Source organism: Ranitomeya imitator, chromosome 2 (assembly GCF_032444005.1).
Source record: "Ranitomeya imitator isolate aRanImi1 chromosome 2, aRanImi1.pri, whole genome shotgun sequence".
In the NCBI taxonomy this organism is placed as follows: domain Eukaryota; kingdom Metazoa; phylum Chordata; class Amphibia; order Anura; family Dendrobatidae; genus Ranitomeya; species Ranitomeya imitator.
Window position 1 is genome coordinate 365,136,623 of NC_091283.1, and position 23,834 is coordinate 365,160,456.

At 43.8% G+C, this 23,834-nt stretch overlaps 1 protein-coding gene across 1 annotated transcript; it reads left to right on the forward strand.

The window, feature by feature from the left end:
• Positions 1-721: 721 nt before the first annotated feature.
• Positions 722-23,834, forward strand: LOC138663889 (oocyte zinc finger protein XlCOF8.4-like). Its single transcript, XM_069750259.1, has 6 exons — positions 722-3,787; positions 3,917-4,096; positions 4,179-4,302; positions 4,386-4,483; positions 4,682-4,772; positions 22,847-23,834. Exons 1-6 carry the CDS (start codon positions 3,695-3,697, stop codon positions 23,794-23,796), a joined length of 1,536 nt encoding a protein of 511 aa, XP_069606360.1. The 5' UTR covers positions 722-3,694; the 3' UTR covers positions 23,797-23,834.

The window sequence follows — 23,834 nt, forward strand, 5'->3', positions numbered from 1 at the left end:
GGATGTTATTCTGGATTATCTCAATGAGAATAACTGTTTAACTCCATATCAGCATGGATTTATGAGAAATCGCTCCTGTCAAACCAATCTAATCAGTTTTTATGAAGAGGTAAGCTATAGGCTGGACCACGGTGAGTCATTGGACGTGGTATATCTCGATTTTTCCAAAGCGTTTGATACCGTGCCGCACAAGAGGTTGGTACACAAAATGAGAATGCTTGGTCTGGGGGAAAATGTGTGTATATGGGTTAGTAACTGGCTTAGTGATAGAAAGCAGAGGGTGGTTATAAATGGTATAGTCTCTAACTGGGTCGCTGTGACCAGTGGGGTACCGCAGGGGTCGGTATTGGGACCTGTTCTCTTCAACATATTCATTAATGATCTGGTAGAAGGTTTACACAGTAAAATATCGATATTTGCAGATGATACGAAACTATGTAACCGTTATAATAAATGAAATGTGGATTACATCTGCGCTGCTGCGACAAACAATAGATCCAGATATACTGTTAGGGTGTTCGGGTGGTTTATTCAACGCGTTTCGAAGCTCAAAGGCTTCTTCTTCAGGAAGTTTCCACACAAAGATAGGTATCTTTGTGTGGAAACTTCCTGAAGGAGAAGCCTTTGAGCTTCGAAACGCGTTGAATAAACCACCCGAACACCCTAACAGTATATCTGGATCTATTATTTGTCGCAGCAGCGCAGATGTAATCCACATTTCATTTATTATAACGGTTCTGAGAGGTCGCAACACCGACCTGTGGATCTGCAGCAGCTGACAACTACACGCTTGTACTGTGTACTACCAGGTGAGCAGTTCTCTCACAATTGATTAAGAACAATCCTGGGGATAAGACCCTATTTGCGCTTTTTTTGTCTCCTATCTTTCAATACTAACGAAACTATGTAAAGCAGTTAATACAAGAGAAGATAGTATTCTGCTACAGATGGATCTGGATAAGGTGGAAAGGGGTTCAAGAGAGGCCTGGATGTCTTCCTGGAGTGTAACAATATTGTATCTTACAGTTATTAGGTTCTTTAGAAGGACGTAGATCTGGGGATTTATTCTGACGGAATATAGGCTGAACTGGATGGACAATTGTCCTTTTTCGGCCTTGCTAACTATGTAACTATGTATGTAGATACATAAGACCCAACTATGGAAAACAGAAAACATTGAAATACAGTTTCCTGACACAGTATTATGTTTCCACAGTACCGCCATTCCCCACACTAAATAATGTTCCCACAGTAACACCAGCCCTCACACACAGTATAATATCCCCACTATACTGCCATTCCCCCACACACAGTATAATGTTCCCACAGTACCGCCATCCCCCACACACAGTATGATGTTCCCACAGTATCGCCATCCCCCACACACAGTATGATGTTCCCACAGTACCGCTATCTGCCAGACACAGTATAATGTTCCCACAATACCGCCATCCCTCCACACAGTATAATGTTCCCACAGTACCACCATCCACCCCACACAGAGTATAATGTTCCCACAGGACAGCCATCTCCCCACACAGTATAATGTTCCCACAGTACCACCATCCCCCCACACACAGTATAATGTTCCCACAGTACCGCCATCCTCCCACACACAGTATAATGTTCCCACAGTACCACCATCCCCCCACACACAGTATAATGTTCCCACAGTACCGCCATCCCCAACACACAGTATAATGTTCCCACAGTACCACCATCCCCCCACACACAGTATAATGTTCCCACAGTACCACCATCCCCCCCACACACAGTATAATGTACCCACAGTACCGCCATCCCCCCACACATAATATAATGTTCCCACAGTACCTCCATTTCCCACCCCCACACTATGATACCACCCACCCCACTGGCTAATGATTACTCGGTTAGCCCCGTTCTGAATGTCTATAAAGTTTAACCCACAACATAACGGATTTCACCAACATTGTGCATTGTTTTAGCTATAAGAAATATACATCACTATAAGGAAAACAGTGGGGGGTTTCTTAACTCATTAATCATCTGTCAAGAGGTCTCCATATACATTAGGCAGCATCCGATCCTGCTCAAATCAGTGGCTTTATCTGAATTTAGTTTGGGTTTGGGGCCTAAGATCATACCTCCCAACTTTTAGCGAAGAGAAAGAAAGTTAAGTCATACGGCACATTTAGCAAATTTTGACCACACACCTATTTATCATTTCTACCCTGGAAGGAGGAGATGTCAGAGCAGCGGTGTCTGTGAGGGACATAAAGCAGACACTTGAGACTGCAGGGCGTAGACCCAAATCAGGACTGTACCACTGTATCTGGGGTTACCGAATAAGCTGCAGAGGGAGCCCGGCTTCCTTGATCGCTCCAGCTGATCAGCTGTTCGGCTATATATCTGCATGTGTCACGGCTGTGTAACATTCACAACACACAGGCTCTCCATGCTTGTGACCGTCATGTAGCTGTGGAGCTGAACGATCATGCTCCGCCGGAGCGATCCAGAAAGCCAGGATCCCTCTGCAGCTTTTGCAGTAAGCTCTATAGCAGTGTTCCCCAAGTCCGGTCCTCAAGAGCCACCAACAGGTCAGGTTTTCAGTATTTCCTGAGCAATAGAATAAATGCAGCCTTTATGCTACATGTGAGCCAAAATGTCCAAGCAAAGTGGATGTGATTGGATGTGATTTCACGATAACTCTTCCCACGGTGCATTTTTTCTTTATTGGCTTCTATGTGGAGCCTGAAAAAAACACCTGCAAAAAAAACCCTGCTTTTCTGCGCTCACGTATCCAAAAACAAATTGCCTCAACACTGTACATGTATGTTTCAAATAAGGCTAGGTTCACATTACGTTATGTGAACCCGTTAAACGCATAACGCGGTGTAACATAGTCCGTTAACGCCGTCATTACTTGTAATGGCGAACGCATCGCTGGTGCATGCCCACATTGGGTGTGCGATAGCGATGTGTCATTATTTGAGTGACGGACCTCGAACGCTGCTTGCGGCATGGCGTTAGCGCAGTCCGTAGCGCTATGCGCTAAGCGGACTGCCCTAACGCAATGTGAACCTAGCCTTACTCCTGTCCAAGTTTCTCAAGCTTCTGTGTGTGGATCAGACATATCTAACATGATAGAAGATTACAGCCCGGGGAAGACGGGAAACATTCATACAGGCGGCTGGTGGTGATGGAGTCCGTGACGGACTCTGGCCAGATATGTTTATAGAGATGTAGCAGAAAATGCTTGTGTGTGTTATAAAACATTTAGGATTTACTAGTAGAAGTAAAGAAAAAAATTAATACTGGAAAATAATAAAAATATTATTACTCACATATATGCTTCCCCCCATACCCCACAACACCTGTAGCACCACTGTTGGGAAACTTTCGAGTCTCTGTATTTTCTGGCCACATAAGATCTCTACAGCCAATCAGCGACTGAAGCAGTGATGAAAATAGGCAGTGAATTGGGCCAGCTGTCACTAATTCAACTAATGTTGCAGCATATACTGTATGATCTAAGACTACAGCAACTACACGTTATATCATTTCATATGTTTCCCCTTATTATCTCCAGTAATTGCATGGGATTCTTTATGGTTTTACATTTTCTCATCTTCTTCCCATTCTGGTCCCTACAATATCGGATCCTCTCAGTGGAGGTCTGTAAGAGAGAATTTTCTTGATTGACCCGTCAAGGATGGATAGGCACAGAGAAAAGATGGACAGAGACAAGATGGCGGAGAGGATATTACACCTCACCCTAGAGATTCTCTTCCGGCTTACAGGAGAGGTGAGAGATTCTGATGACGTCACATTACATCATTCTTATCTATGGGAATAACAGGTGGACAGAACTGGAGAGGTGAGGACTCTGGAAATGTCTGTAGTGAGATTTATTAATGTGTCTCTCCATAACCAGGATTACACAGTAGTGAAGAAGACCTCTAGTGAGCGCTGTCAGGCTCCTGTGCCTCATGGATGGAGAAGACCCCTGAGCCCAATCACTGGGCCTCCACCTCACCCCCTGATACATGAGGACATCAATGAACAGAAGATCCTAGAACTCACCTACAAGATGATTGAGCTGCTGACTGGAGAGGTGACACTGCTGGGAATGCTGGGACTTTATACAGTAACCCTATGCAGGGATCATGGGGTGATGGTATGATTGTATGTGTCAGGTTCCTTTAAGGTGTCAGGATGTCACCGTCTATTTGTCCATGGAGGAGTGGGAGTATTTAGAAGAACACAAAGATCTGTACAAGGACGTCATAATGGAAGTTTCCCAGCCCCTCCCATCACCAGGTAATAGACCGGACTAAACGCAAACGGCCTATAATTATCTCTATGTAAAGAATGAATTCAGTCCCTGTATGTGTTTCCTCCAGACCTATCCAGTAAGAGGCCAACACCAGAGAGATGTCTCCGTCCTCTTCTTCTACAGGACTGTAAACAAGAAGATTCCAGTGTTCCTCAGAATTTTAAGGTAGATGGAGAGAAGGTGTCATGAGATCTCCTCTATGATGTGTAGACGGCTGTGAAGGTCTTGTGCTCAGTCTTGTTTTATCCACCAGTATTATATGTTTTATACTTGTGTAATGAGAACGGTGGAGATGGCAGGATTAGAGCTGATTATAGATGTGACTTCTCCATCTGTCTGTGACTTGTGCAATATTTGTTTCAGGGTGAAGATCTGACCCATATTAATACTACAGAGACATATGTGTGGGGTGATGAGTGGTGTAAAGAGGAGATTCCTACATATGACTACCCAGGTGAGTAGTAACCACTAAATGTAAAGAAATTACAGATTCTTCTCATTCACTGGCTGTGGCTGCTTTATCGGTGATGTAGTCTGGCCATATCGCAATCAAGCAGTCACCATTCTGCTAAACCCAAACTGTCCCCATTACTTTTGGCATTGGAAGTCCTTCTTTTGGAGTGAGACCTGTCCTGGCCAGATAATGCAGCCTAGTGCCTGAAATTAGAAGATGCTGACCCCTACTGTCACGATCCAAGTTTGGATCTGTGGCAGATCTGGTTTCCCTCTGATTTAAACCTTTTTTTCTCTTCGCCACGACAGCACCCACTTGAGAGAGGGGATCCACCCCTAGAAACAGGAAACCCTATGGAGAGATAAAAGGAGCGGTCCCCCTCGCTCCAACAGTTGGTTTCCTACGGGAGACCCCTGTAGAGAAGAGGATGCCCAGCCTGGAGGCCGCTTGCGCAGTTTACCTTTAAAGGGACGGCAAGGGCTCCAGAGCTGGAAGCAGCGTCGGGGGGTCCTGTGGCAGCTTCCCCCCCTCTGCTGGCAGGTACCGTGAGGCCAGGTCTGGGGAGTTGCCTGGCTCAAGGGAGTCCATCCAGCGGACCAAATCGCTGCGGTAGGAGATCCTGTGACGCCATCTTCGGTGGCGTGCAGGCAGCGTGTGGCCCAGTATATCGTCCCCCGGAAGCATTACCACAACTTCCGGGGTGATACAGGAGGAGGACGGCACCTGCGCTAACGCTGGTGAGGGCGCAGGCGCGTACAGCATGGCCGCGACCCGGATGCAGCGGTCACTTCCGGGTATGGCAGGAAGAAGATGGCGGCCCCCATTACAAAAGGATGCCGGCACCGATACCCGGCGTCCATCATGGCATCTCCACAGGACCCAGCGCTGGCTTCATCTGAAGTCACCGCTATTACGCCTGGTAGCCGGACAAGCAGCAGCCGCAGATCTTCTTCAAAGAGCACCAGGGGTAGGAGGTCGGACCGGTCGGCTCCTCCATCTGTGCCTCCGTCTCCTCCTCATCAGCCGGTACTGTGACAACAGCTTCACTGGGGTGAGTGTCTGTCTACCCTATTTAGGCTGATTATACTTCCCTCTTTGTCTAATTCCCTAGGCAAAAAGAACAGGGAAGTCCAAACAAAAGCAATGTGCTTTATGCTCTCAGCCGCTCCCGGATAGTTATTTAAAGAAGCTGTCCCAGTCATGCATCGAATCCACCTTACGTGAGGAGTCTTCAGTAAGGTCGGAGGATATAAGGAGTATGATTAGAGAAGAATTACGAGCCTTTCGAAGCTCGGACATAATTCCTGAGGGTAGGAAAAAATATAATTCTCCTAGGTCTGAACAATCTTCCGATATTGAAGATAAAGATTCGGAGGGTTCCCAAGAGATTATTTCCTCAGAAGGCGAGCAGGATACATGCTTTCCCACAGACAGTGTTGACAATTTAGTCAAATCAGTATGTAACACCATGGGCATTGAAGATACAAAAATCGTTAAAACGCCACATTACGTGATGTTTGCTGGCCTGTCTGAAAGAAAAAGACCTTCTTTTCCAGTAATTCCAGCAATAAAAAATCTAGTCAAAAAAGAATGGGAAAGCCAGGGACAAAGAGGGTTGCCGTCTTCGTCAAAAAGACACTATCCCTTTAACGACGAGGATTTCTCCACATGGTCAAAAGCCCTGAAGGTAGATGCGGCAGTGGCATCCACTTCTAGAAAATCTTTACTGCCCGTAGAAGATTCGGGTTCTTTGCAAGACCCGCTTGACCGGAAAGCTGATTCCCTTTTAAAAAGGGCATGGGAATCCTGTACAGGAGCTTTCAGACCAGCTATATCGGCTACATGCACTGCTAGGTCCATGCTAGTCTGGTTGAATGATTTAGAAGAAGGATTGAAAGGTGGCCTTTCCCGGGATAAACTTATTTCTTCCATACCATTGATTAGAGGAGCTACTGCCTTTTTGGCGGATTCTTCAGCTGATTCCATACGATTAGCAGCCAAATCGGCAGGTCTGACTAACGCGGCTCGCCGCGCTTTGTGGCTAAAGGGGTGGAAAGGAGATCCCCAAACGAAGTCTAAATTATGTGGTCTTCCATGCCAGGGTGAGTACCTATTTGGTACTAAGTTGGATGAAATACTTACCAAAGCAGGTGAGAGGAAGAAGGGGTTCCCCAATAACACTTATCTTCCATCCTACAGGAGAGCGTTCCGAAAGCCCATGTTTAATAGAAGAAGAGACTATAAAAACCAGGGCCGCTGGGCTAATAAAGACTTTAAACAAACAGGAGCTTTTTTCGGAAAACGCCCATTCAAACCTGAGGATAAACCCCGTTAGGACAGATCTACCCATTGGTGGTAGGTTGTCTTTCTTCTCTACACAATGGCTGGCAATAACTTCCAATCCGTGGGCAACTAGCCTTATAACTACGGGTCTAAAATTAAAATTTGCCCGAGTCCCTCCGGACTCATTTTTATTGACTTCCTTAAGGTCTCAATCACAACACGAGGCCTTAGAGCGGGAAATAATAAATCTCCTGTCCAAAGGAGTATTAGTGGAAGTCCCTTTTCATCAAAAAGGAAGGGGTTTTTATTCCCCTTTATTTTTGATTCCGAAACCAGACTGATCATTTAGAACAATAATTAACCTTAAGAGACTAAACGTCTTCTTGGAGAACCAAACTTTTAAAATGGAATCTATACGGTCAACTATAAAACTTCTGTTTCCCCATTGCTTTATGGCAGTTCTTGACCTTAAAGATGCATATTATCATCTTCCAATCTTCATTGAACATCAACAATATCTACGGGTGGCAGTTATGATGAAAGGTCAAATACGGCATTATCAATATACAGCAATGCCCTTTGGACTGTCAATAGCCCCTCGAGTCTTCACAAAATTAATGTCAGAGGTAATGTCATATTTGAGGTTAAGACACCCTCATAATATCATATTTAGATGACCTTTTGATAGTGGGGAACTCCCTTTCTCAATGCCATCAACGTTTATTTGATACAATTTCGTCCCTGTAGGAATTAGGGTGGTTAGTAAATTGGGAAAAATCCAGATTGTCCCCCACAACTCGACAAACATTTCTAGGACTTATTCTAGATTCTATAAATCAAAGGTGCTTTCTTCCCGAATCTAAACAAATAGCAATTATAAACAAGGTACAATCGGTGATTAACAACCCCCTAATTTCCCTAAGAGAAGGTATGTCCCTTCTTGGTTCTTTCACATCATGTATTCCAGCTGTTCCATGGGCCCAATTCCATAGTAGGAAATTACAGTATACAATACTACAAGAGGAAGAAAGATTACAGGGCCGATTAGATAGTCGGTTATCTTTACCAACAGACGTGTTACAATCTCTTACCTGGTGGTTAGATCTGAATCATTTTACCAGTGGGGTTCCCTGGGTGGTTAAACCTTCAAAAACTATCTTCACTGACGCCAGTCCTAGTGGTTGGGGAGCACACTTAGGAGATCAAATAGTTCAAGGTCTGTGGTCTCTTAGAGAATCGAATGATTCTTCTAATAAAAAAGAGCTGAAGGCTATCTATCATGCCTTATCTAAATTCCTTCCGCAGCTACACGGAACGCATACAAGAATTCTTTCAGACAACATGACAGCGGTTGCATATATATAAACCACCAAGGGGGAACAAGATCGGAAGCTCTCATGTCTATAGCCGGCGACATTCTAGCCATAGCAGAGGAGCACCTTCTATCCCTATCAGCACTGCATGTGAGAGGAGTCGACAATCCAAAGGCAGATTTCCTCAGCCACCACACCCTCTACCAAGGAGAGTGGGTTCTCAGTCGTCGTATCTTTTTCATGATAGCCAAAAAATGGGGCACTCCCGAGATAGACCTTTTTGCGACAAGACACAACAGACAAGTCAAAAAGTTTGCTTCATTGTTCCGATCAATCCAGATATCTTCGACGCCCTACAAGTTCCATAGGCATTCCGGAAAGCGTATGCCTTTCCCCCGTTGATACTACCAACGGTGATCAGGAAGATAAGGGAGGACAGAGCAAACGTGATCTTAATAGCTCCGTTTTGGCCCAAGAGGCCATGGTTTTCCTGGCTGAGAGCCATGTCAATCTCAGACCCATGGATTCTCCTGGAGGATCAGGATCTTCTCTTCCAGGGCCCCTTCAACCACCCTCATGTGAAGGGTCTACGGTTGACAGCCTGGAATTTGAGAGGCAGCTGCTAAAAATGAGGGGCTTTTCAAACAAAGTAATTGACACTCTGCTACTAAGTAGAAAAAAATCCACTACATCCATCTATGTAAGAGTGTGGAAAAAATTTCTAAACCTCTACCGGACGGCCCTGTCAAACAAAATTCATATTCCTATGATTTTAGAATTTCTTCAAAAAGGGCGCGATTTAGGTCTAGCAGTCAGTACCTTTAAAAGTACACATTTCTGCGCTTGGTGCTTTATATGGTCACGATATTGCAGGTAACAAGTGGGTAGCCAGGTTTGTTGCAGCATGCCAGAGGTCAGAGACAGTTCGAATTCCCCACGTACCACCTTGGGATGTTAATTTAGTCCTCGAAGCTCTAACAGACCAACCTTTTGAGCCACTACATTCAGCTCACATAAAACACGTCTCCCTCAAGACGGCTCTTCTTGTCGCCTTAGTATCAGCAAGAAGAGTAAGTGACATACAGGCATTATCGATAGATCCTCCTTTTATGTCAATATTTCCAGATAGAGTTGTCCTAAAGACGGACCCTTCCTACTTACCCAAAGTATGCACTAAATTTCACAGATCGCAAGAAATTTTCCTTCCTTCCTTCTATGATAACCCTACAAATCAGGAAGAACAAAAATACCACACATTAGATGTGAGGAGAGCCATAATAGCCTATTTAGATAGAACTAGCGCCTGGAGGAAGAGCAGGGCTTTCTTTGTTTCCTTCCAGGGTCATAGAAAAGGAGCTGGAATCACAAAGGGTACTTTATCTCGGTGGATTCGGGATGCAATATGTCTGGCCTATTCATCCAAAGGGGAGAGTCCGCCTGAGACCGTAAAAGCACATTCCACCCGGGCGATAGCATCATCCTGGGCTGAACTAGCGGAGGTTCCAACAGAACTGATATGTAAGGCCGCAACCTGGTCTTCTCCTACTACCTTCTATAATCACTATAGATTGGATTTGTCTACTTCATCTGACCTGTCCTTTGGTAGACCAGTTCTTAACACGGTGATCCCTCCCAAATGACTATCTCTGAAAATCTCTCAAGTGGGTGCTGTCGTGGCGAAGAGAAAACACCGGATTATTTACCGGTAATGCTCTTTTAGAGAGCCACGACAGCACCCCTTCGCTTCCCACACTAATAGATTTATTTTGTTTAGGGGCACGGTTAAGGGTGTTTGGTTCTTGTAGTTAGCCATACTTAAGTTAACTAATGATAAATGATGATGTCGAATTGCCTACTAAATCTGGTGGGCGGTTCCTCGCAATCTCTGTAACCCAACTGTGGGAGTGAGGGGGACCTCCCCTTTTATCTTTCCATAGGGTTTCCTGTTCCTAGGGGTGGATCCCCTCTCTCAAGTGGGTGCTGTCGTGGCTCTATAAAAGAGCATTACCGGTAAGTAATCCGGTGTTTCCTTTCTGGTCATTGGGGGTTAATGCATTTCCCCCACCCCCCCCGGTGGCCGCTGGTGTTATTGCATTACATTGCTGCTGGGTCAGCTGATGTTTGTGACCACTCCCACCATCCTTTATAAGGTTACCTGGTGCATCAGCTGACTGTTGGTTATACAGGTCCTTTGGATACCAACCTTGCTGGAATAGGAGCGTGCTGTGGTTCTACAGCTGAATACTCATTCCAGGTGCCTTGCTCTGCTGTGCGGTGCATTGCAGCAGAGAAGGCTAAGTGTGGTGTTATTGTTTCTTTGTAGTTTGTGCATTCACCTTTTGGTATCATGTTCCCCTCACTCTCATATTGTTTATTTGCTTTATGGTGCTGTTTACACTGTTCACCCCCTGGGGTGGGGGTTGGGGGTTTAGTTCAGGGTATAACGGGAGACAGGTACAGGTCGGTGACTTGGGCCTCCCTACTTTCAAGGGTACCCCCAAGTTAAGGAAAGACAGGGCTTCCCCTAGCCTGAGGGGCAGTTCAGGGGCCCAGATTCCTCATCTTCTGTTTTCCTATTTCTGCCCCGTGACATTATAACCAACCATCCCATTTTTTTTCTGGTGAGCTATGGCTCAAATGCAGGCCTTTGCCCAACTGCTTCAGACACTCACTGATGAGTTTAAAGGGAACCTGTCACCCCGTTTTCTCAGTATGAGATAAAAATACCGTTAAATAGGGCCTGAGCTGTGCTTTACAATAGGGTATTTTTTGTCCCCTGATTCCCCACCTATGCTGCCGAAATACCTTACAAAAGTCGCCGTTTTCGCCTGTCAGTCAGGCTGGTCTGGTCGAAAGGGCGTAGTCACAGCGCTGTTTCTCCCGCGGTGTAACGCACTCCATTAACGCAGCTATTAACCCTGTGTGACCAACTTTTTACTATTGATGCTGCGTATGCAGCATCAATAGTAAAAAGATCTAAAGTTACAAATAATAATAATTAAAAAAAAAAGCTTATTCTCACCCTCCGACGTGCGCCCTCTCCTCTGCAGTGCAAGCGGCAGGTTCCGGTGGCAAGGATGCTATGTGAGAAGGACCTTCCATGACGTCAAGGTCATGTGACCGCGACGTCATCACAGGTCCTGCACTCATACCAACCCTGGGACCGGAAGCTGCCACGTGCACCGCACACAAGCGCCAGGACTACAATACGCCCTCGGAACGTGAGTATATGTTTATTTTTTATTTTAAGTCTTTTTTAACCTGTTACATACGTGGCTGGCCAATATACTACGTGGCTGGCCAATATACTACATGACTGGCCAATATACCACGTGACTGGGCAATATACTACGTGTCTGTGCTGTATACTACGTGGCTTTGTGCTATATACTACGTGGCTGGGCAATATACTACACCACTGGGCAATATACTACGTGGCTGGGCAATATACTACGTGGCTGGGCAATATACTACGTGGCTGGGCAATATACTACGTGGCTGGGCAATATACTACGTGGCCTGTGCAATATACTATGTGGCTGGGCAATATACTACGTAACTGGGCAATATACTACGTAACTGGGCAATATACTACGTGGCTGGGCAATATACTACGTGGACATGCATATTCTAGAATACCCAATGCGTTAGAATCGGGCCACCATCTAGTATATACAGGTCCTTCTCAAAAAATTAGCATATAGTGTTAAATTTCATTATTTACCATAATGTAATGATTACAATTAAACTTTCATATATTATAGATTCATTATCCACCAACTGAAATTTGTCAGGTCTTTTATTGTTTTAATACTGATGATTTTGGCATACAACTCCTGATAACCCAAAAAACCTGTCTCAATAAATTAGCATATTTCACCCATCCAATCAAATAAAAGTGTTTTTTAATAACAAACAAAAAAACCAACAAATAATAATGTTCAGTTATGCACTCAATACTTGGTCGGGAATCCTTTGGCAGAAATGACTGCTTCAATGCGGCGTGGCATGGAGGCAATCAGCCTGTGACACTGCTGAGATGTTATGGAGGCCCAGGATGCTTCAATTGCGGCCTTAAGCTCATCCAGAGTGTTGGGTCTTGCGTCTCTCAACTTTCTCTTCACAATATCCCACAGATTCTCTATGGGGTTCAGGTCAGGAGAGTTGGCAGGCCAATTGAGCACAGTAATACCATGGTCAGTAAACCATTTACCAGTGGTTTTGGCACTGTGAGCAGGTGCCAGGTCGTGCTGAAAAATGAAATCTTCATCTCCATAAAGCATTTCAGCCGATGGAAGCATGAAGTGCTCCAAAATCTCCTGATAGCTAGCTGCATTGACCCTGCCCTTGATGAAACACAGTGGACCAACACCAGCAGCTGACATGGCACCCCACACCATCACTGACTGTGGGTACTTGACACTGGACTTCAGGCATTTTGGCATTTCCTTCTCCCCAGTCTTCCTCCAGACTCTGGCACCTTGATTTCCGAATGACATGCAAAATTTGCTTTCATCAGAAAAAAGTACCGTATATACTCGAGTATAAGCCGACCCGAGTATAAGCCGACCCCCCTAATTTTGCCACAAAAAACTGGGAAAACTTATTGACTCGAGTATAAGCCTAGGGTGGAAATGCAGTGTTTATACTGGCCCCATAGATGCCCCAATACAGTGCTCTGCAGTGTTTATACTGGCCCCATAGATGCCCCAATACAGTGCTCTGCAGTGTTTATACTGGCCCCATAGATGCCCCAATACAGTGCTCTGCAGTGTTTATACTGGCCCCATAGATGCCCCAATACAGTGCTCTGCAGTGTTTATACTGGCCCCATAGATGCCCCAATACAGTGCTCTGCAGTGTTTATAGTGGCCCCATAGATGCCCCAATACAGTGCTCTGCACTGTTTATATTGGCCCCATAGATGCCCCAATACAGTGCTCTGCACTGTTTATATTGGCCCCATAGATGCCCCAATACAGTGCTCTGCAGTGTTTATACTGGCCCCATAGATGCCCCAATACAGTGCTCTGCAGTGTTTATAGTGGCCCCATAGATGCCCCAATACAGTGCTCTGCACTGTTTATATTGGCCCCATAGATGCCCCAATACAGTGCTCTGCACTGTTTATATTGGCCCCATAGATGCCCCAATACAGTGCTCTGCAGTGTTTATACTGGCCCCATAGATGCCCCAATACAGTGCTCTGCAGTGTTTATACTGGCCCCATAGATGCCCCAATACAGTGCTCTGCAGTGTTCATAGTGGCCCCATAGATGCCCCAATACAGTGCTCTGCAGTGTTCATAGTGGCCCCATAGATGCCCCAATACAGTGCTCTGCAGTGTTCATAGTGGCCCCATAGATGCCCCAATACAGTGCTCTGCAGTGTTCATAGTGGCCCCATAGATGCCCCAATACAGTGCTCTGCAGTGTTCATAGTGGCCCATAGATGCTCCACATTAATCTGTGCGATGGCCGCTGCTGCTGCAATAAAAAAAAAAAAAAGCCATACTCACCTCGCTACTTGCAGCTCCCAGCGTCTGGTCCCGGCGTCTGTCTGCACTGACTGATCAGGCAGAGGGCGCCGCGCACACTAGTGCGTCATCGCGCCCTCTGACCTGAACAGTCAGAGCGCAGATAGACGCCGGGAAGATGGATCGGCGGCTGGAACGAGGACAGGTGAATATAACATACTCACCTAGTCCTGGCGATCCTCGCGCTGTCCCCTCCTGTCTTCGGTGCCGCAGCTTCTTTCTCTGTCAGCGGTCACCGGCACCGCTGACAGAGAAATGAATACGCGGCTCCGCCCCTATGGGAGGTGGAGCCGCTTATTCATATCTCTAATGAGCGGTCCCACGTGACCGCTGAAGAGAGGAAGAAGCTGCAGCGCGGAAGCCCGTGGGACGGCAGGGACAGCGCGAGGATCGCTGGGACTAGGTAAGTATACCCCAGCGCCCTCAGCCCCTCACCCGCCGACCCTGCCACTACCGTGACTCGAGTATAAGCCGAGGGGGGCACTTTCAGCCCAAAAATTTGGGCTGAAAATCTCGGCTTATACTCGAGTATATACGGTACTTGGGACCACTTAGCAACAGTCCAGTGCTGCTTCTCTGTAGCTCAAAAGTGGCTTTACCTGGGGAATGCGGCACCTGTAGCCCATTTCCTGCACACGCCTGTGCACGATGGCTCTGGATGTTTCCACACCAGACTCAGTCCACTGCTTCCTCAGGTTCCCCAAGGTCTGGAATCGGTCCTTCTCCACAATCTTCCTCAGGGTCCGGTCTCCTCTTCTCGTTGTACAGCGTTTTCTGCCACATTGTTTCCTTCCAACAGACTTACCATTGAGGTGCCTTGATACAGCACTCTGGGAACAGCCTATTTGTTGAGAAATTTCTTTCTGGGTCTTACCCTCTTGCTTGAGGGTGTCAGTGATGGCCTTCTTGACATCTGTCAGGTCGCTAGTCTTACCCATGATGGGGGTTTTGAGTAATGAACCAGGCAGGGAGTTTATAAAAGCCTCAGGTATCTTTTGCATGTGTTTAGAGTTAATTAGTTGATTCAGAAGATTAGGGTAATAGGTCGTTTAGAGAACCTTTTCTTGATATGCTAATTTATTGAGACAGGTTTTTTGGGTTATCAGGAGTTGTATGCCAAAATCATCAGTATTAAAACAATAAAAGACCTGACAAATTTCAGTTGGTGGATAATGAATCTATAATATATGAAAGTTTAATTGTAATCATTACATTATGGTAAATAATGAAATTTAACACTATATGCTAATTTTTTGAGAAGGACCTGTATATATAATTAGCTGAAGAGCCTGGCGTTGCCCGGGCGCATAGTAACTAACTGCCATCCCACTCTCTCCCTCCGCAGCCCGATCTCCACTCGCCATCCTGCGCTCTCCCTCCGAAGCCCAGCTCTCTACCTGCCGTCCCGAATTCTCCCTCAGCAGCCCCGCTCACCATCTACCGTCCCGCTGTCTCCCTCCACAGCCCGTCTCCACTGGCCGTCCCTCTCTCTCCCTCAGCAGCCCAGCTCTCCACCCGCCATCACGCTCTCTCCTTCCCCAGCCCCACAGTTCATGCGCCCCATCCCGCTCTCCCTCCACAGCCCCGCTCTCTCTCTCCCCCTCCTAGAGTGGTCTCCACGTGCCATCCCACTCTATCCCTCCGCAGCCCCGCTCTCCTTCTGTGTCCCTTTCTCTCCGGGGGGTCCGGCGATGACTCCCTGGTGATACTGCGCAAGGGCCTAGTACCACCAACGGTTGCCATATTGGAATACCCATCACTTGGGTATTCCAATATGGTGGTCAGCGTACTTCCGACGCGGTGGATTGTTGAATTCGAGGACGTCCAGATGGAAGTGAATGACAGACAATTTATCCCCTTCACGACCTTGCCCTTTTCCGTTTTTGCATTCTCGTTTTTCGCTCCCCTCCTTCCCAGAGCCATAACTTTTTTATTTTTCCGTCAATGAGGGCTTGTTTTTTGCGGGACAAGTTGCACTTTTCAACGACCTCATTGGTTTTAGCATGTCGTGTACTAGAAAATGGGAAAAAAATTCCAAGTGCGGTGAAATTGCAAAAAAAGTGCAATCCCACACTTGTTTTTTGTTTGGCTTTTTTGTTAGGTTCACTAAATGCTAAAACTGACCTGCCATTTTGATTCTCCAGGTCATTACGAGTTCATAGACACCAAACATGTCTAGGTTACGTTTTATCTAGGTGGCAAAAAAAATTCCGAACTTTGCTAAAAACTAATTTTTTAAAAATTGCGCAATTTTCCAATACTCGTAGTGTCTCCATTTTTCGTGATCTGGGGTCACGTAATTCTGGCGTTTTTAATTTTTTTTCTCACTAGGCTGTTTAGCGATCAGGTTAATCCTTTTTTTTCATTGATAGATCGGGCGATTCTGAACGCGGCGATAACAAATATGTGTAGGTTTGATTTTCATTTTTTTTTTAATTGTTTTATTTTGAATGGGGCGAAAGGGGGGTGATTTAAACTTTTTTGTTTTTTCTTTTTTTTTTAAACTTTTATTTTTTTACTTTTGCCATGCTTCAATAGCCTCCATGGGAGGCTAGAAGCTGGCATAGCCTAATCGGCTCTCCTACATAGCAGCGATCATCAGATCGCTGCTATGTAGCTGAATTGCAGGCTTGCTATGAACGCTGACAACAGGGTGGTGCTCACAGCAATCTGGCATCAGCAACCATAGAGGTCTCAAGGAGACCTCTGGTTGCTATGCCGACGCATCGCCAACCCTCGTCACATGATCGGGGGTGAGCGATGCGTCGGCTCATCTCCGGCCGCGCGGCCGGAAGCGCCGGTTAAATGCCGCTGTCAGCATTTGTCAGCTTCCCTGCACTGTGTAAAGCGCCGGCCGTAAAGCAGAGGGTGACGTCACCGCTGTGATCTGCTTTACGGCCGGCCGGCGCTGACACAGTGCAGGGAAGCTGACGCCGGGGGACGCGACAGACACCGGAATGTATGTAGTGTTTGTTTTTTTTTACATTTACAATGGTAACCAGGGTAAATATCGGGTTACTAAGCGCGGCCCTGCGCTTAGTAACCCGATGTTTACCCTGGTTACAAGTGAACACATCACACACGCCGATTCAGCAATGTCAGCGGGTGATCCAGCGACAAAATAAAGTTCTGGACTTTCAGCGACGACCAGCGATGTCACAGCAGGATCCTGTTCGCTGCTGCGTGTCAAACACAACAATATCGCTATCCAGGACGCTGCAACGTCACGAATCGCTATCGTTATCGTTCTAAAGCTGCTCAGTGTGACGGTACCTTTAAAAGCTCATTGGGAAGATCTGTTGCTGTACCATCATATAACTACACATTGTAGTGCAAATGCCTATAGGCCTTTGTTCTTTCAAGCTGAATGTGCCCAAGTTTGATAATTTGTCCCGTTTACGAAGAAATAAAAAATCCCTATGTCCACACAAGTCTCTTGTATTGGTGCAAATTTAACCCCATTGTCTTTGGGATATAGTCAAGCCCGGAGGTGATGTAGTCTGTTTCTTGTATGAAAGATTCTTTCGAAGAGCTACCTCAGTTGGACCGAGGACCTGTATTAAGAGCTACTGATACTGTATAACAAATTCAGTTCATGATTTTTCTTACCTTATAAACATATTTAGAATTGAGAGTACTCAGTGGTTGATGCCTTTTAATGGCTAACTGAAAAGTTGTTAACAAATAGCAGGCTTTCGAGACTATTCAGGTCTCTTCATCAGGCATAGACTAATACAAAATCTGAAGAGTCACATATTTATGCACAACACAGCACAGAAATAATGCAATAGATAAGACAGGTGATGTGAAGCAGAACTATCATTATGGGAGAGGGATAAACATTTGTGGCCATAAGTACTGGAATATTGTGGGGGCATCACAACATAGAACCAGACCCCAATCACAGGACAATAAAACTTTCACATTCCTTATTTATGAACTGTTCCAATATTTATGAACCACACGCCTCTACCAGATGGTGTGATGATGGATACCTGCCAGACTCTGGTTGTATATTTCTTTAGTTTCAATGGTGGCCAACTCCTTATTTCAGGCCCAGGTGTTTATTGATTTAGAAGAGACGTAAGTGGGCTTTGGGGTGTGTAATGTATCAACATCCCAATGCTGTGCCCATTTATGCATATCTTAAAGGTTAATTGATTATTCTTTCGGCAATTCAGGGTCTCTTTCCTGCAGGACTCCTTGTGGTATGCTAAGGTGGTTTGTATCCAGGGTTTAGTTCAGTTGGAGTGCCGGTGACAGAACAATCCTGTTTTATTAGGCACATGCGTGTTTACTATTGGTCTACATCCGTCCTTATTGCAGCTATTGTGGACACCGCCATCCTTTTCTGTTCAGCAAGGGGTGTTCGATGTATATTCTGTGGCTGCGGTGTTTATAAGTATAATTCATCTAACACCGTTACTGCAGCTCATTATTAGAGTTGTGGTACAACAGTGGGGTGATGTTCTTTATCCGCTTTCTGCCGTATAATTTAGCTACCATATTTCTGCTAAATGTTTAGCGTTATGCATATAGTGGAATGTAAAAATTTGGGCAAACCTTGTCAAAATTACAGTTATTGTGAGCAGTTAACCAATTAAAGATGAAATGATCTCTAAAAGGGCTAAAGTTAAAGCTGACACACTTTAGGGAAAAAAATAATATATTGTCATTTTTTTTACATTTTTAAAAAATTACTAAAAAAAAGGAAATGGGGTGATCCCATCAGCAAGGTTTGAGAGCCCTTGGAGATTTGTGTGTTCAGGTAACTTAGACCAATATTTCATACTTTAATTAACCTGTTAGCGTTAGGGCTTGTTCGCGAACATCATTAGGCCAGGTGATGCAAATTTCCCAGCTTTATAAAAACCCAGCCTTCTCTAACATGTTGCCAAAAAAAGAGCAGCAATGCATGCTTCTAAGTAGCTGCCCAGCACTCAGAAAATGAAAATGGTGGAGGCCCACAAAGCAGGAGAAGGCTATAAGAAGGTAGAAAAGCGTTTTCAAGTTGCCCTTTCCTCATTTCAAAATGTTGTTAAGAAATTGCATTTAAGGTCTGCACGACCAAGCAAAATTTCATTGAGATCTGCTCATAGGAATGCTAGAGGTGAATCGGAACTTCCACTTGACTGCAAAAGTTTTTCGGAAAGATTTATCAGACTCTGAAGTTGTGGTACATTGTTCTATTGTTCAGAGACACCTGCACAAATATGGCCTTCATGAAAGAGTCATCAGAATAAAACCTCTCCTGCGTCCTCACCATAAAATAAAGCATCAGAAGTATGCAAAAGAACATCTAAACCAACCTGATTAATTTTGGAACAAATCCTGTGGACTGATGAGGTTAAAATAGAACTCCTTGGCCACAATGATAAAGGGTATGTGTGGAGAAAAAAAAGAGGACAGAATTTCTGGAAATGAACATTTCACCAACTATCTAACATGGGGATAGATCAATCATGCTTTGGGGTTGTGTTAAAGTCAATGGCACAGGGAATAGTTCACGGGTAGAGGGAAGAATGAATTCAATGAAATTTCAACAAATTCTTGATGAAAATATCTGTAAACAAGCTGAAGTTAAAATGTGTGGCTAAACCTCAAAATAGCAGTGCATTACAAGACAACCCAGGAATCTCACAGAACTGGAAGAATTTTCTAAGGAAGAATGGGTGAAAATTCCTCAAACAAGAGCTGAAAGTCTCTGGCTACAAGAAAGCAGTTACAAGCTGTGACTGTATACTTTTGCATTGGTCCATTTTCCTTTTTTTAATTTTTAAAATGGAAAAGATGAAAATGATATACATACAGCTCTGGCAAAAATTAAGAGAACACTGCAAAGTTTTCAGTTTGTCTGATTTTTCTCTTTATAACTATATTTTTGAGTAAAGTGTAAATTGTTCCTTTATTCTATAAACTACTGACAACACACTGTATCTCCGAAGTTCCAAGCAATAGATTTTGTATTTTTATTTTCTGGAAATGAGAATTGGTCAAAAATACAAAAAATGCATTGCTTGCAGACCTCAAATAATGCAAAAAAAAAAGCAAGTTCATAATCATTTAGAAACAATACTAATGTTTTAACTCAGGAAAAGTTCAGAAATCAATATTTTGTGGAATAACCATGATTTTTAATCACAGCTTTCATGCGTCTTGGCATGCTCTCCACCAGTCTTTCACACTGCTTTTGGATGACCTTATGCCACTCCTGGTACAAAAATGTAAGCCGTTCTTCAGCCTTGCTAAAGCATCCCCAGATCATCACCGATCCTCCACCAAATTTCACAGTGGGTGCAAGACACTTTGGCTTGTACGCCTCTCCAGGTCTTTGTCTAACCATTAGATGACCAGGTGTTGATCTGGTAAATGTGCCATCCTTAACTTCAGCTCTTTTAGAGATCATTTCATCTTCAACTTGCTTAGCTGTTCATGATAATAGTAATTTATTACCAGGAGTATGGTAGTTCAATGAATTATGCGCTGTAAATTTTTTCATAAGAATTTGGGAAAGTTATGAAATGTACTATAAATGTCTGTTCTATTCCTGATGTAGGCTTTAGTTTATTTGAATCTGTGCTGTACTTTATGTGCATGCTCAGTATTGAGGCAACCTGCAATCTCAGAGCACACATCAGCTGGAAGCTTTGCAGCATTGCCTCAGCGAAGCGTCAACAGGCTCTACTGAAGCTAATTTATCTAGGAGAGAAATCATATACCACAGAACAGTTATGGAAAGTAATAACCGACCAGACAGATCTGTGGCTCTTGACCCTGAATCTACAACCAGGCATGGTCTTGTGTGATAATGTTCATGACCTGATGGTGGCTGTGAAGCTTGGCTCACACACGTACCATGCTTGGCCCATATGCCCAACTTGGTAGTTTAGCAGTTTTCCCACAAAAATGATTTTTAGCCCCCAATTTATTATTCTTCCAAGGGTACCAAGAGAAATTGGACCCCAAAAGTTGTTGTCCAATTTGTTTTGAATACGCTGATACCTCATATGTTGGGTTAACCCTTGTTTGAGCGCATGGCAGAGCTCGGAAGGGAAGGAGCACTGTTTTACTTTTCAACACAGAATTGGCTGGAATTGAGATTGGATGCCATGTCACGTTTGGAGAGCCCCTGATGTGCCTAAACAGTGGAAACCCCCAATTCTAACTCCAACCTAATCTGAACACGCCCCTAACCCTAATCCCAACCCTAACCACACCCGTAACTCCAACACACCCCTAACCCTAATCCCAACCATACCCCTAACTCTAACGCACCCCTCTCCCTAATCCCAACCGTAAATGTAGTCCAAACCCTAACTTTAGCCCCAACCCTAACCCTAACTTTAGCCCCAACCATAACCTTAGCCCCAACCCTAATCCTAATGGGAAAATGGAAATAATTACATTTTTTTTTAATTTTTATTTTCCCTAACTAAGGAGGTGATGAATGGGGGTTTGATTTACTTTTTATAGCGGGTTTATTAGTGGATTTTTATGATTGGCAGCTGTCACACACTAAAAGATGCTTTTTATTGCAAAAATAGCTTTTGCATCTCCACATTTTGAGAGCTATAATTTTTCCATATTTTTCTCCACAGAGTGATGTGAGGTCTTGTTTTTTGCTGGACAAGTTGATGTTTGTATTGGTGCCATTTTCGGGCACGTGACCTTTTTTGATCGCTTTTTATTCCGATTTTTGTAAGGCAGAATGACCAAAAACCAGCAATTCATGAATTTCTTTTTTTTTTTTTTTGGGGGGGGGAGGGCTTTATACCGCTCCACGTTTGGTAAAATTGATAAAGCAGTTTTATTCTTCCGGTCAGTACGATTACAGCGATACCTCATTTATGTCTTTTTTTATATTTTGGCGCTTTTATACAATAAAAACTTTTATATAAAAAATAATTATTTTTGCATCGCTTTATTCTGAGGACTATAACTTTTTTATTTTTTCGCTGATGATGCTGTGTGGGAGCTCGTGTTTTGCTGGACAAAATGACGTTTTCAGCGGTACCATGTTTATTTATATCCGTCTTTTTGATCACGTGTTATTCCAGTTTTTGTTCGGCGGTATGATAATAAAGTGTTCTTTTTTTGCCTTTTTTTTACGGTGTTCACTGAAGGGGTTAACTAGTGGGACAGGTTTATAGGTCGGGTCGTTACAGATGTGGTGATACTAAATATGTGTACTTTTATTGTGTTTTTTTCATTTAGATAAAGAAATGCATTCATTGGAACTATATTTTTTTTTTCTTTATTTAGGTTTTTTTTTTACACACATGTAAATATTTTTTTAAAACTTTTTTTACTTTGGGACATCATCCTATAGTGTCAGATCGCTGACCTGACACTTTGCAAAGCACTGTGTCAGATCAGTGATCTGACAGGCAGTGCAGGAGGCTTGCCGTCGCCTGCTCTCGTCTGACTGCTGTGCTTGCCAACAAGGGTTTTGCCACCAAGAATTAAGTCTATTTGCCAAAGGGATCAAATACTTATTTCTCACTGCAAAATGCCAATAAATTTATATAATTTATACAATGTGATTTTCTGGATTTTAGTTTTGTTATTCTATCTCTCAATGTTAAAATTAACCTACTGTTCATGTCTTGTCAGTGGGCAAGCTTACAAAATCAGCAATGGATCAAATACTTATTTCCTCCACTGTATTCCATCCATTTCAACATTTTTTCACTGACCCCCAGACCGCCATATAGAGTCTGACGGAAAAATGCTCAGATTTCCCATTGACCACCTTTATATTCGTTACTCGAAACGAGCATTCGAACATTAGGAATTGCTTGGTTTGAGTAACGAGTATCCGAGCCTCTCAGTGCTCGCTCCTCTCTACTATATAACTTGCAACTTCTATGTATATTTTAGAAATGTTATACAACTATATTTTTAAAGGATATTTTATTCAAAATAATCTTTATTCTTGACAGATGACTGTACCTGGAGATCACAAGGACAAAGGAAATCTGAATTTTTTAAATCAGAAGATCTTGAACTCACACAAGACATAGCTGAAATGTATGCCATTGCTCCAGATATTCCTTTATCTTTGCACAACAAAGATCTATCATGTGATCCTTTTGAACCGGTCCAAACCTCTGACTCATCACAGAATATTAAGAAAAATAAAAGTCACAAAAGAGGCAATAAAAATCAAACTGCTTTTACAGCAAAGAAGCTATTATCAGATGCAGAAAACAGAAATAATTTTTCCCTCAAAATGTCTTTTGTTACTTATAAAAATCTTCACACAAACGAGATAAGATTTTCTTGTTCACAGTGTGGGAAATATTTTAACCAGAAAGCAAAACTTGTTAGACATGAGAGAGTTCACACAGGGGAGAAGCCATTTCCATGTTCAGAATGTGGGAAGTGTTTTAATCAGAAATCACATTTAGTTGGTCATCAGAGAACTCACACAGGGGTGAAACCTTTTTCATGCTCAGTATGTGGGAAATGTTTTGCAGAGAAATCAAGTCTTGTTTTACACCAGAGAACTCACATAGGGGGGAAGCCTTTTTCATGTTCAGAATGTGGGAAATGTTTTGCCGAAAAATCAAGTCTTCTTTTACACCAGAGAACTCACACAGGGGAGAAACTTTTTTCATGTTCAGAATGCGGGAAATGTTTTCCAGTGAAATCACGTCTTGTTAGACACCAGAGAACTCACACTGGGGAGAAGCCATATTCATGTTTAGAATGTGGGAAATGTTTTAATCAGAAATCACATGTAGTTGTCCATCTGAGAACTCACACAGGGGAGAAACCACATCCCAAAAAGATACCCAACATTTCTTCCTCTTTTTCCCTAACACCCAATCCTAGTGATCTGCCATTCATTGCAACTTCTTCAAATCCAAGTCTGAACAAATGCCTTTAATAAATAATAAACATGTTCATGTTGTAATTTTCAATTTA